The sequence below is a fragment of the Struthio camelus genome, chromosome 3 (genome assembly GCF_040807025.1).
Source record: "Struthio camelus isolate bStrCam1 chromosome 3, bStrCam1.hap1, whole genome shotgun sequence".
NCBI lineage: Eukaryota > Metazoa > Chordata > Aves > Struthioniformes > Struthionidae > Struthio > Struthio camelus.
Window position 1 is genome coordinate 24,770,634 of NC_090944.1, and position 14,209 is coordinate 24,784,842.

Genomic DNA, 14,209 nt, shown 5'->3' on the forward strand with positions numbered 1-14,209 from the left:
TAGCAAAACGTGTACATAATTCGCCTATCGAGTACAATAAAAATTATGCAGCTAAACTGAGACAATTTTATGAAAATAAGATCCGCTCTTTTCTCTAAATAAAGATTTGCTCGAAAAAAAGCCTACCAAAAATGTATTAATGAATGCTAAAACCCACATTTGAATGATCAATAGCACTAAATCTTCCAAGCATGACTACAAAGTTATTTAATTTACAAAATCATGACAGACTGCTTCCGCTAGAATATTTATGTACCTTCTTTGTTGTTTTTATTTCTTTCCTCGGCAACATCTGACAGTAGCCTGAAAAAAATCAGATTGACTATTCTGTAGATCCAAAAACGGCACTTTTACAACTTTAAATATGAACTTCAAATACAACTGAAAAAACACAGTACCCCAATTTTCATCCCAAGTTCCAGATTTAAAATTGATGATTTCAAAAAATAAGTAACACTTAAGGACAAAACTGCTTTCAAGTCTATATGTTTTCCGTAACTGAACTCAACCAAAATTCAAATATATAAATAAAATATTAATAAAGAAAAAATATTTAACATGGTAATTTGCACTATTTGAATATTTGGGCTTTGATACCCATTTGCCTGTACGCTTACCATTCATAGTGATCATCTAGTAAAAACAGCAATTTGAGCACCACTACAATAACTGCTGCAGCAAGAACATCATATTTCACTTTCCTTGTTGACTTATTTCCAGGTGCAAAAGTCAGGAAATCTGTTTCTCCAATATGGATCTTTTTCACCACTCGACAAGTCCAGTTATGCAATTCATCTGATTATTATAAAGAAAAATATTAAATGAGTATGTTGAGACAAGCTAAAAGTATTTTTACACTACAAATATGTTAGTGATTTGAGGAAAAAAAAATGCTTATAACTTTCATGACCATCAGACAACGTTTTCCAGCTGAAAAGCATTTTTGGATATTTTTATAAATATTAAGTAATCTTCATTACATTTATATAAAGAAACAGTTGCAATTTATTATATATGCACAGAAGAAAACCACACAGTTCTAACAGTGTTTTGATGTTATTCTAACGATGTTATTAGATCGTCCTGAACACTGTCCCAGGAAATCGTATCTTAAATCTACATAAATACATTTAAACTCTAACTTTAAAAACAACAACAAAAACTAACAGCAGCAACAAGCTTTTCACAACCTTCTTCCTGAACGCAAGAAAGGTAAACACACACGCGAGAACAGCGCCAGCCTGCAGCATCGCAAGCAGACACTCGGGCACTCATCGCAGCCTGGCATGGCGGCACAGCCTTCGGCAGTTACCCGGACAAAAAGTAGTCTGAAGCACAGACGTTCCCAGTTTAGATGAAAATTGGCATTATGCTGTAAAGGCTAACTTCTTTGCTAGTGTGGTTTATATTAAAAATAAAAAAAAAAAAAAAAGGGGGGGAAAAAGAGGAGAGAGAGAGAGGACACGACTACAGCTCCAAAAGAAGCAGTATGATATCTATACAGTCTCTTATTACTTTATGCTTATTTTTCACACATACAAATCCCCGAAATTTCTCACCTTTCCTGTTTAGCAAGAAATACAAGAGTTGATTACATCACCAGCGGATTCCACAAAGGTTAGCAATGTATGACTAAGTGCAACGTTAATCCAGCTATACTTTGTATCCTCTTGCTGCTTACAAAGAGTTCAGCACGAACTATTTCTTAATCCTCTAATATATGGCAGTAGAAGCTAAGCAAAAACTGAAACCCATAAAAGCTCTTCCTACACACACACACATATATATATATATTTACAAATGTTGTCAGTATACTTTCTTGCAAGCTAGATTATTAAAATGGACTCTTTGTTGTTATTTAACGTCCTCAGAGACGCTGCCAACTCATTACTTAATTTACTTTTTTTTAGGAGTTGCTATATAACAACAGTAGTCCTTTTTCAAACAGTGAATAAAAGTTTCCACACAATAAAAATATTTAGTTGCAAAGAAAACATACACCACAAAATATTCTTCTTTTATAATATTTTCCAGAGTATTTAGCTTTGTATTTCTTTGTAATAAATCTGAATATGCTAAATTTGCAGATTTTCTTCTAGACTTTCCTTGATTTGATTGATACTTCAAAGCCTTAAAAATAATGGGATCCCACATAGGCTCTAAAGGAATAAATTAGCATTTCTACTCTGGAATTTCAGCCCTAAATCTGAAGGCTGTCTCTTCTTCATTCAATTGTGAGCATATATAAAAGCTATGTAATTTTATTCAATGCACTGCAAAATAAAACAATAAAAAAAACTATGAATTGCTCGAATTGACATGTTGTGAGGAAAAAAATAATTTATAGGCTATTTGTCTTCAGAAGTCATCTTAAGTGAAAGTGATATCTGATGGCAAGTATGGTAGCCCGCCAGACACAGTTCATATATGAGGACTGATCGGTTTGTTAGTTAATTAAATATACAATATCTAATTTTAGGATAAACAACAAACATTAAATACTCATACAATATATGATTTCAACATTAAATCAGAAACCAAGTGAGACAGAAGCTGATTTGTCAAACATCACTTGTTAATAATAAAATTAATGCTAATAATTCAAGTAACAAAGTTACTTTTCATTTCCATTCACATATATGGATCTCTCATGATGAGCTGGGTTTATTTTAATTCCTCAAACCAGCTTTTAATGGGAAAGGGGAAATCAACATGCAAAAAAACCCACTGAAATTCATTGTCTGCGCAGAAAGTTAGGATTTACAAAGTAGTCCTTTCAAATACTCTGTTAGCAATTGTTTGCCAAAACATTTACGTTAAGTAATAAAAGAGTGAAGCAATCAAAGCTGGAATGCACAGCAGTTTTTAAAACATGCAGATTAAAGAGAACTCTTTAAAAAATAAGTGAATTTCAAGAACACCTTTTCATTTAAATTGAGTTTATAAAATATGTATTCCAAACTCGCTCAAAAATACTATTTCATAAGGTAATCCCACTTGTACTCTGGTCCTCACTTCATGAGTCACCCAGGTTAATAAATCACTTGATTTCAACTAGTACCTCTTATTTCACATGGATACTCAGACATTTGAAATGAAATATCTCCTGGTTAGGTTTACAGAGTGAGCATCAGAGTGCTCAAAATCTTGCATATCTGGGCTTATAGTACGTGTCTGATGAAGGCACTTTCTACTTATCTTTCAGGTTCAAACTTAAACATGTATAAACCAGAGAGAAAAGAGTAGGAACTTTCAAAGTACTGATTCAAGTCCTTTTACTAGATTTTAACACATTAAAGAAAAATTTTATCTGTTCAGGTTGGAGAAAATATTCACCAGGTAAGTTAGCTTCCATCAAGTACTTCATGCACAACATGTCTGGATGAAGAAAGCAGATGTCCGTTATATCTGGAAAACGAGGCAGCTCTAAAAATGCGGCAAGTTGAAGCATTTTGTTGAACACTTCTTCATATACAGGCCATGACTGAAAGACAGGGTTAGAGTGTTTTATACACTTGCTCTATTACTATATTAGTTATTGATTTAAAATACTGTATTACTTAAAGCAGAAACACTGCCTTCCTTAGCACCCTATATGAAGCAATCATATATAAAGTTGCTCATCAGACCTGCAACCAACGCACCATCTTTCATGTAAAGGGATCAATGTGTCCAGATGCTCCCAAATTGAAAATACATCCAAAAAGGGGGGGGGGGGGGGGGGGGCGCAGCTGAGAGTGAAATTTCTAAATTTTAACAGAACACCAAATCACAGAACAGTCGAGGTTGAAGGGGACCTCTGGAGATCGTCTACTCCAAAACCCCTTCTCAAAGAGCAGGGTCACATAGAACAGGTGGCTCAGGGTCCACTTAGGTTTTGAGCATCTCCAGGGATGGAGATTCCACAACCTCTCTGGGCACCCTGTTCCAGTATTTGAACACCTTTGCTATTAAAAAAACCACAAAACAAAAACCAAAAACAACCCCATTTAAACGTGATTTCTTGTATTTCAGTTTGTGCCAGTTGCCTCTTCTCCATTCACTGAGCGCTGCTGACAAGAGTCTGACTCATCATCTTTACACCCTCCCATCAGGTATTTATACACATTGATAAGATCCTCCCGCAGTCTTCTCTTCCCCAGGCTGAACAGGCCCAGCTTTCTCAGCCTCTTCTCGTATGTCAGATGTTCCAGTCCCAGCGAAGGGCTGGACTCGCTCCAGTGTGTCCATAACTCTGTAGCACTGGGCAGCCCAGCACTGGACCTAGCACTCCAGACATGGCCTCACCACTGCTGAGCAGAGGGGAAGGATCACCTCTCTCAACCTGTTAGCAACACTCTGCCTAATGCAGCCCAGAAGGCTGTTGGCCTACTTGCCTGCAAGGGCACATTACTAGCTCATGCAACTTGCTGTGCACCAGGACCCTCTGGTCCTTCTTTGTCAAGCTGCTTTCCAGTTGGTTATCCCCCAGCCTGTACTGGTGCATGGGGTTATTTGTACTTCCCTTGGTTGAGCTTTATAAAGTTTCTGTCAGCCCATTTCTCCAGCCTGTCGAGGAGCCTCTGAATGGAAGCATGCCAGTCTGGTCTATCAACCACTACTCCTAGTTTTCTGTCATCTGTAAACTTGCTGAAGGTACACTGCCCCATTGTCTAGGTCATTAATGAAGATTTCAAACAGTATTGGCCCCAGTATTGACCCCTGGGGGATACCACTAGCGACCGGTCTCCAACTGGACTTCATGCCATAAATCACAACCCTCTGAGCCTGGCAGTTTATCCACTTTTCAATCCACAAGGCTGACCACTTTTCTAGTCTGTCCTTCAGTTGGTCATACATGATTTCCCCTTCATAAATCTGTGATGACTACCTCTAGTCACCTTCTTGCCCTTCTGTGTTTGGAAATGGCTTCCAGGATTGTTGGCTCCATCACGTTCTAAGGGATCAATATGAGGCTGACAGATCCAGTTTCTCCTTGCCCCTTCTGAAGGCAGAGAGGACGTTTGCGCTCTTCCAGACCTCTGGGACCTCTCCCAAGAGCCATGACATTTCAAAGATTATCGAGGCCGTGGCCTGGTAACAACACTGGCCAGCTCACACAGCACTAATGGGTGCATCCCATCAGGGCCCGTGGACTTACATATGTCCAGTGTGTTTAAACATCCCCTAGCTTGATTCTGATCTACCTAGGTAAGTCTACCTTGCCCTGGACTTCCCCACTGGCTTCAGGGATCTGGTATTGCTGAAGGCCAGAATTACCAGTAAAGACTGAGGCAAAGATGGCATTCAGTACTTTGACCTCTGTGACCAGGTCACCATTCCCATTCAGCAGTGGGCTCACATTTTCTAGAAACTTTCCAAAGATTTTCTTGCAAAAAGAAAAATCTAACTCCATATTTGCATATTTATTCACAAAAATCAATCTGCAACTCTTTCTTTTAAAAATTATTGACTAGATGAAGAAAGTTCTCCCTACTCCTACTGAAGCTTTTCTGCTAGAGAATGTAACTTAGAGATTCTGACATGCTTATTTGTAATGAACTTGGCAGGATCTGGTAAAGTTTACTGAAGTAAAGTAAAGTTTGGATTGCAAGATTTGACTCTCTTAATATTTTAACTGTCTTAGTAAACATTGTACTGTACTCAATTCTTTATACTTTAAATGATTACTCGAATATACCTGTTAAAATGACCATTTTCAGTTGCTCAGGTTACTTCACTGTTTTAAATGTATAATAACAGTGCATTTTCTGCTTGTTTGTCATTGTGATTCAGCACCTTATCACATATTCATATTTATCAAGTCAGTTATGTTCATAACGTATTTTCCCTATTAGGAATTTAGCATGCGCTTACACTTAGCGCATAGATTTAGAACTTTTCAGAAAAGAACAAATTCAGGCTTCTTTTTTCATAGACCAGATTAAAAACACACAGTAATTACATTTGCAACAACGGTAACACTGAAATAATGCCTTTTCATTCAGTTCTTTACCTTAATCTGTTTTAATATAAGCTATGCAGCCAATGCTCAAATTGCATAGGTTTGAACAATTGCCAGCACTTCCACTTATTTTTTTAAATGATCTCCCCTCAGATTGCAGTCAGGACTTGCTTAATTGTATGAATACATGCTTAAGCAAATAAGTAATTCTACTGTCGCTATTACACATGCATTTTTATAACAGTTAGGAAGTCGTATCATGTTCATTGTATTTTCTAAACAGTGTTAAAAAGTGGCTTCGACTTCTACAGGACTGTCTTGAGAAACAAGAAAAACACGCATTACCAGACTTCTACAGAGGCCTGAGCTTACAGCACTTTCCATTCCTTCTAAAAAGCAGTTCTAAACCGAATAGCAAAACAGTCTTGAAACAAAACCTGAATGGTATGTAACTTCTCTTGAGTGTATTTAGAGAAAAATTAAAGTCACATATAATTCAAATAAAAATGTCACACCAGTAATATTCCTAATCGGAAATAATGGAAATATGATTTTTCTTTACTGAAAAGCAGCTGAAACCAGTTTATTAAAAGCATATCAGAGATGAAAATGAAAATTAAGACACTAGAAATTCAGTCACTGAAAGCATTCCCATTCTCAAATAGTAAAGTATCACCAGTGAAATTATTTAAACGTTCTCATTTAACAAAGAGGTACTTTAAATACAGCTCTTAATTTGAGGATCTAGGGTAGGTACCTTCTGTCACTTTATAGATGAGCTTCTCTTACTGCATAAGGAGATAGTTTTCCTGTCCTAGCTATTAGTGAATCAACCCTTCCTCCTCATGCCCAACATTTACTTTTGTTTCAAAAGTTTTAGTATCCAATCCAGGCTTTGGCTTGCAATTTAGGGAAGTAAATTTGGATCTTTTTTAAAATGAATATAAATGCTCTTTGCTTCACAATGGCAACTGATGCCTTTTTGAATAGCAAACACAAATGACGTGAAAACTGAAAAAAAAAAAAAAAAAGAATACCTACAGCTATCATTTGGCTTATTTTAAAGAGGGTGTTAACAGACAAAACTATTCTTAATTGATAAGTGTTGATAAAGAGCTGTAAACACAGTAGGGATGTACAGATCTAGGAAGGGCATACTAATCCACCATAATGTATCACCAACCAAATGCATTGCTATGTACCAGGGCTTAACACCCTAAACTCAAAAACATTCACTGATCTTTCTGTAACAGAGTGCTGAGTCAGCACAACGCAAAATTAACTGAATGACACACTTCTTGGAGTACACAGTAATCTCTCGAACTGTAAACTAGAAGTGGAAGTTGAATCAAACGTAAGGCCAAGTCTCACTAGGATGCATCATAGCAAACGCCCGAAAGCTTGAAGGTTGAGGGCTGAAGACTGTCAAGCGCGTCAGTAATCAAGCACTGAAATTTCTTACCAATCACTACATACGTTTGATACTCTGTTTAACGTCTCTGAAAGAGATGTAATTTCATACACTAAATCTCTTATTCCATACTCACTGGAGGCCCTAAACAAAAAGAACACCCTACTTTCATGCAATGAACATATTAAATATTAGTAAAACACATTAAGAAAAAGCAAAATATATAAAATGAGCAGCCTCAAAATTAACAAAATTTATCACCTTCCACCTAGCTACATCTCTCTCCCAGGAAAAGAAAAAAAAAAATACCACTAATAAAACAAGTTGTACTGAAAGTCAACCAACGAATCAACTAGGAAAGCAAGCTCCTGAGCTGCGGCCTCCTTCAGCTGAGAAAACTGTGCTTCCAGCACCTTGTGATTAAACTTCAAGGGAGGAGCACTTGGGTAAGAGGGGACAGTATTAGATCATATGCCACATGTTCTCCAAGAATAACTTTCTCTTATCCAATCACAAATTTAAAAGTTTTGCATTACATATTTTCAGTTGTGCTTCTGTGCAAAATGTTAGGGCCAACTGCCCCATCCACGCAGATACTGGGCGCTCACCTTCTGCTTCCAGAACTTGTGAAACATTCAATGAATAAACCTCATCTACGAACGTCTGAGAGCACTTCATGCCAGGAAGACTGTCAGAAAGCCATTCTAAAGCTATACCATCTGATAGCCTTTTCAGGTGTTTCACAAGCTGGAATTTGTTCAAGATTGATCAACGATTGACAAAGTCTATAACACGTCTAGATTTGGATACAGAGCTTATTGAGGACAAACTTTTCTTAACAGTTACATCTTTAAGGTCTTTGAATCTTGTTCCCACACATAACGAAACTTCAGATCTTCTCCAGAAAGTAGTAAAAAAGCTTAGTACTATTTGAGAATTTTTTTTTTGCCTCCTATACCAAGTTGAAGTCAAAATACACACTGCTCAGTCAGTAAAGAAGCATCTAGAATAAGATATTCACGGTGATAAATATTTGTTAGACTATTTAAATCAGTTGCCTTTGTCTTTCAAAAGGTGCAAAGAAATTTTTCACCTGTATTAGAAAAGAATAACCTGGTTTTCAGAAGAGGAGAAGCCAAATTATTAATATGCTAATCAGATCACAGTAACAAGTAATTGTTTCGGGTGAGCCAAGATTGCAGCCTCTCATACTTGTTTGAGCAGTATCAGAATGCTGCTGATCAACAAGCAGAAAACTGTAGACATTGGCTGGCTTTCTAGATTCATTCATTTTTGTTTTACATTTGCTCTGATTCTTCTTTCTTACACGATTGTATAGATCATTTTCTTCTTCTCTATCATGAAGACATCCCAACAGTAACTATCTACATATGCACACTTTAATTTATTTTATTGCAATGATGTTTTATCCTTTTCGAAGAATGAATTGTAGAGTTACTTGTTTCAAATCCTCCCTTTTATCATTTTTCTTCCCTGCATACACCTCTCCTGTCCAGTATTTTTACTCTGCACAGTTCTCTTCCCCTTCCTCCTTCTTCTACCTGTGAACTTCCATCTACAGATTCCTTTCTTCCCATGCCTGCCTGTTTTTTAAGACTCTACATACTGTTGTGCTCCTGCTGTTCAGCAGTGGCCATATTTTCTAAATTATTCTTTAGTGACCTTTTAATACTGAAGTCTAGTAAGAACTGATGTCACTTCTTCATTACCAGCTTTTTGTTGGCCTCAGGAAATCTCTTTGAAATTTAGAGTTTGGATATGCTTGGAATTCTCTGAAAACCTGCAAGATGGTCATCCTTAAGACTATCAAGACAATCTCGATCAATTTTGAAAAAGAATCTGCCAGCTTCTCAAGAAATGGACTGAAAAAGTAATTATTTAAATATAAAGATTTGGAAAACATCAAATTATAAGATTTAGAGGTTGGTTTTCTGCAATACTATCCACAAGTTGGTTTAATCCTTGTCATTCCATAAAACAAAAGACAGTTATTGTAAAAAAATAAAAATAAAAACAAAAAAAAAACCCTTAATGTAAGTTAACATCTCTGAACAAAGCCTGCATTGAAATATACACTGCTGAGAACCCAAACTAGCTTTACAACTACGTAAGATGTTTACATTATCGTTAGATATCAACAATGAGCACAGCAGCAGGGTGCTCCGTACAGTCTGGTTCACCTTACTTTGCTTCTGCTACTTAACTGGTTCAGATACATCAGTTAGTTTACAGTCTGCAGCATAAACACGTGCTAGCAGACTGGTGTGGGATGAAGCCAGCCAGTACCACATGCACCTTACATAACAGAACCGACAGTAAAGACAGTAACTGTATCAGCTATGACATTTATACCCAAATTGCTAACCAAAACTGAATGAAATGACCTTGTGACCCAATCTCTATGTACTAGAGATCCTTAATGAGGTTGGCAGGACAAAACTCCTGCAGTACAGATTTCCCCTCCATTTGTTCATATTGCCCCTCATCAATTCAGTGCTCTCATGCTGTTCTACCAATCTGGTTACCTCCTATACAAACATGCCCTAAAGAATCTTGCTGATGTTTATTTTTTTTAAATGTCATTTTTTCCCCTTGCCTAACCTTTATCCACCTCTCAGGGATCATCACCATCCCACCTGGAAAAGCAGGACATTAATGCAATAATTACCACACAAATTAAAGGAGCTTAAAGGCTGTTAAAAATAATACACAGTGTTTATCAATAATAAGTGCGCTTACTAATACTTTTTTTTTTCCCCAGCTACGTTAGACTGCAAGACTAACGTAGTCAGCTTTGTTGCACAGCTAGATTCTGTGTAGTCTCAAGTTAGGTTTTTGATGAGTGATTTCTTTGGCAGAGTACCGAGTATAGAGGAAAGACATATGCAATGTAAAAGATGGGTATTGTATGCTGTGTAGAAACGTTCCAGACTTGGGAATTGCTGGAAAGTATGAAAGTACGCTAAGGAAGAACCATTATACCCTGTTCTTACATTCTTGCTTAAGTCACTATCAGAAACAGGAGACCAGATTCAACAGAGCTTGCATCTGATGTGGTACTGTCTTTTTATGTGGATTGAGCGGATACATTTCTTCAAATCCTGGTATCCATGAATCACATCCAGATGCTGATGTAACAGTGAAAGGGTGTGCCTGGCATTACTGAAAAGGAACCAAATGACAGGAAGAACAAAGGAGGGTGAAACTCATATGACTCCATTTCGATAACTACTAAGAAAACGTATAGCTCATAAGAGCTCTTCCACTAGAAAAGATAATGAAGAGACCAAGCACACCTTCAAACTTGCTGCTTTACAAGCCTCCCATCAGGCAGAAAGGAAAATTGAAGTAGTTAACATAGGACAATAAAAATTAATTGGTCCGTCTTGGAGCCAGGTAAACGCAGTGCCCATGCTACCTGTTCGGCAATAAACACACAGGAAAAAAAAAGTAGCCAAGATACCATTTGAAAATCATATGAGAAATAACACTGGCAGTCTCTCTCTCTTCCTTGGTGACTGCCCTTTAAAATCTCAGTCAGAACAGCTACTCAGCTTAAAATCCTAAAGTGTTCCTGAACGTTGTTGCAGAAGAAGTGAGAAGGATCTTTGTATGGAGGGAAAGTGGGGGGGGGGGGGGAAGATTCATTTAGAAGATGAATTAAACAACGTTTATACATTTTTTGAGAAAAAACATTCTAGGTGTGCTAGGATGTTTGCCTGCATTGAATTACACATGCAGGTTTTAGTGAAGCGTTCAAGACAGCGGTAGATGAGCCAGTGACCCCCATGCACGAGAAAAGGTTAACCGAGCATTCACAGTCAAACTCTTTTCCTAGACAAAGAAGAAAGATTTTATTTGGATGTATGGGTGATTTTTTAAATACACTACTTTCAGAGGAAGATATTTTAGTCACTAAATGATTCCTGGCCAAGGTGGCCTGTGAATAAATGAGTTTCAGTATTATTAAACCAACAGAGACGTGTTTTGAGTGTTGCCCTGCTCATACTCCCAAGGTAAAACTGAATGACAAATACCACTTTTCTACAAAACGTAAAGTCTTCTTATAAACAGAGTCAGTCATCCAATAAGGAGATAAACTGACCTAATCCATTGAAATTTAGGAGTTTGGGAACAAATTTTATTGCATTTCCTAAATATTTTGGTAGGTTTGTTTTCTTTCTTCATTAAGTACTGCTTTAAGACAGGTATGGACAAGTTAAAGTTTCTGTTACACAACAGCAAGTTCCCATGATAAACTTGATTACAATAACCCTTTCAGCAGTGAACTTCCTCCTCAGCTTTTTCTTTTCTTTCCTTTTTTTTTTTTTTAAATAAAAGCCTCACCCTCATTTTCATTCTGCACTATTTTCTAGCCCAAAAAAGTACTACATGCACCTGTTAAAACACACAAAACCACAAAGGTAGAAAGAAAAAAGAAATAAACAAAAAACACATATCATAGAGAGAATCCTCCCAAGAAAAAAAAGATTACAATGCAGCTCAAAACACTTACAGACCAAAGCAGCAATTGCTGTTTGCTCTAGAAAGTAAAAGCAGCATAGTTGATTAGCAGAATTTGTATGGCTGGAATTTTATATCTCTAAGATTTTTTTTTTTTTTAATAAACAAGAATGACTGGCTCGTGTGCTAATTTGAAATTCTTTGATGAGTTACCGTTAAAAAAAAAAAAAAACAAACACATGGCAGTTAAGCTTATTCAAATTTTAGTCCGGAAAAGAAGATCCTTACACATCGGACCTTGAAGGTGATTTTAAAGGATCTCAGCAAATATACGAGCTTGTCGAAACGTAATTCTTGGTGGACACACTTTCCAGGGAAGCAGAAAGACATTGCCATTCCAGTTTGAATTCTCTGAGAAAAAAACAGAACAAGCATTTCGACCAGTATTAATGAGTAAATTAATATATTTAGTGAGGAAAGACATAGTTTGAATCAGAACAAAATTAAAATATAAACACACACTCCGAACTGCCGCAGTGTCCTACAAGCTGCCTGATTACTTGTCTGGATATTGGCAGCGGTATTAGTCAGTATCGGACTATTAAGTGAAATAATATCCTTTTGAAAAGCCAGTATAAAAAAAAATGGCAAAAACTTTACAGGACTTAGGAAATCTTCAGGTCTACCTATGATAGTACTACAAACTCACCCTGTTGCCTCCGGCAAGTCTCTTTGTCCCAGTTTTCCACCTTGTAAGAGAGTACCAATATACCATTTCTCACAGCCCAGGCTTAAAGAAACAGTCCCCAAATAAGTGAGGCCACTACCATGGGGTGTGCATGAACGAGGAGCTTCGAAAGAAGAAGAAGAACCCAGTATTCGGCAGTTGCTCTGGCTTTACGCAGCAGGCTTAAACCTGCCCTAAAGCAGGCTTAAACTCCCACAGTAAATGAAGAAAAGGAAAAGATACACTGCACAGCTCATCACGCTCGGCATATTGAATTAAGACACTATCTTGTTTCAGAAACAATACGAGATAAATGATTAAGGACTATCACCTAGCACACTCATACATCAGTCTCAACTAAAAGCAGCATCATTCCAGTAACTCCTAAATTACAGAATCACAGAATGGCTGAGGTTGGAAGGGACCTCCGGAGATCATCTAGTTCTGCATAGCTAACTTCAAAACCTTAATCGCTATTCAAAGACATGAAAAGAAGATAGTATTAGCTTATCTATTCACAAATCCAAGCCCTACGCTTACTTTCAGGGCCAAAAAAGAATTGCACAGAATGGAAGACTGTGTAGAAGTATTACAGAAAAACTGCAAAAAAAAGGATAGCCTGCTACTTGTTGGGTTTGCCATTCCAGGATAGCTCCCACACGACCTGTTACTTACTCTCGCATGGTTTGTCATGTTTCTCCTCTTGCTACTTTTCTAGGCCAGGATTCCTGTAAACGTTCCTTCTTGCTCCTGGAGCTAGGACTACCAAAACTATTCACCATTAGGAAATTTTGTAAACAAAATAAAAAAATTGGCAGGTTTTTAAAGAAGCAATTCCTTTAGTTGCTCCATCAGAAACCCAAAAGGATCATTAGAAAATACAAGCAAGTAAAATTTTTCTCCAAAAAGCAGCTTTGGCTTAGGAAGATTTTATATTTTTCACTACCTAAGATTCTTTGCCATACGTCAGAGATATCCCTTTCAAGCAAGGATTTAGCATACTTATCACTTAATCATCCTTCAGTGTTTTTAAGTTGACCTGAATAAGAAACAAACCCAGATCTCAAATCGGAAAAATTTAAAGGACATCATTAAGTTCACCTAACTTAAAGGCTGGTGCTATGAATTTAAAAATAAAAAAAAGTTGTTAGGTAACTAGATAATGAAAAATGAAGTTTTACAAGCTTAAAAATCTCCTCAAAACACAAAAACCACAAACTGAAACCCTAACTGCAATCCTAGACCATGAAGAGTGGCTGTACAACATCAGGCCAAAAAGATCTATCCGGCCTTGCATCCAGCAGTGAGCAACTGCGATGAGGGGGGAGGAATTTAGCAGCCACGCAAGCCATAATGACACTTTCCCAATTATTCGTCCAGCTTCACAAAATCTGTGGCTGAGTCAAGCAGTGAGGTCTCTAGACCTTTCTTGCAAGGCTTTTGTCCAGTCATTACCAGACCCTTTTAAGATCCAAAACGTACTAGAGCAAGGAGTTTCACAAGTCACCCACAAATTGTATAAAGAAGCATTTCCTGCTGTTTGATTATGAACCTGCGGACTAGCAAGCTTTATTCGACACCTCCCAATATTTTGTATTGAAAGAGACATTGAACAGCTGCTCCCGAACACTTTCTACGAACC

The 14,209-nt window shown here is 37.2% G+C and overlaps 1 protein-coding gene across 3 annotated transcripts in view; it reads right to left on the reverse strand.

Moving 5' to 3' along the window:
• Positions 1-14,209, reverse strand: part of GRHL1 (grainyhead like transcription factor 1) — a 99,800-nt gene that overhangs the window by 63,523 nt on the left and 22,068 nt on the right. For 2 of the 3 annotated variants that reach the window (XM_068937202.1, XM_068937203.1), the window contains exons 9-11: positions 3,337-3,484; positions 618-795; positions 257-303 (exon numbers count right to left, since the gene is read on the reverse strand). In XM_068937202.1, the coding sequence (XP_068793303.1) occupies positions 257-303; positions 618-795; positions 3,337-3,484 (373 nt within the window). Of the gene's footprint in view, positions 1-256; positions 304-617; positions 796-3,336; positions 3,485-12,128; positions 12,252-14,209 lie in introns of all 3 variants that reach the window. The other variant, XM_068937201.1, reaches the window with a different exon arrangement.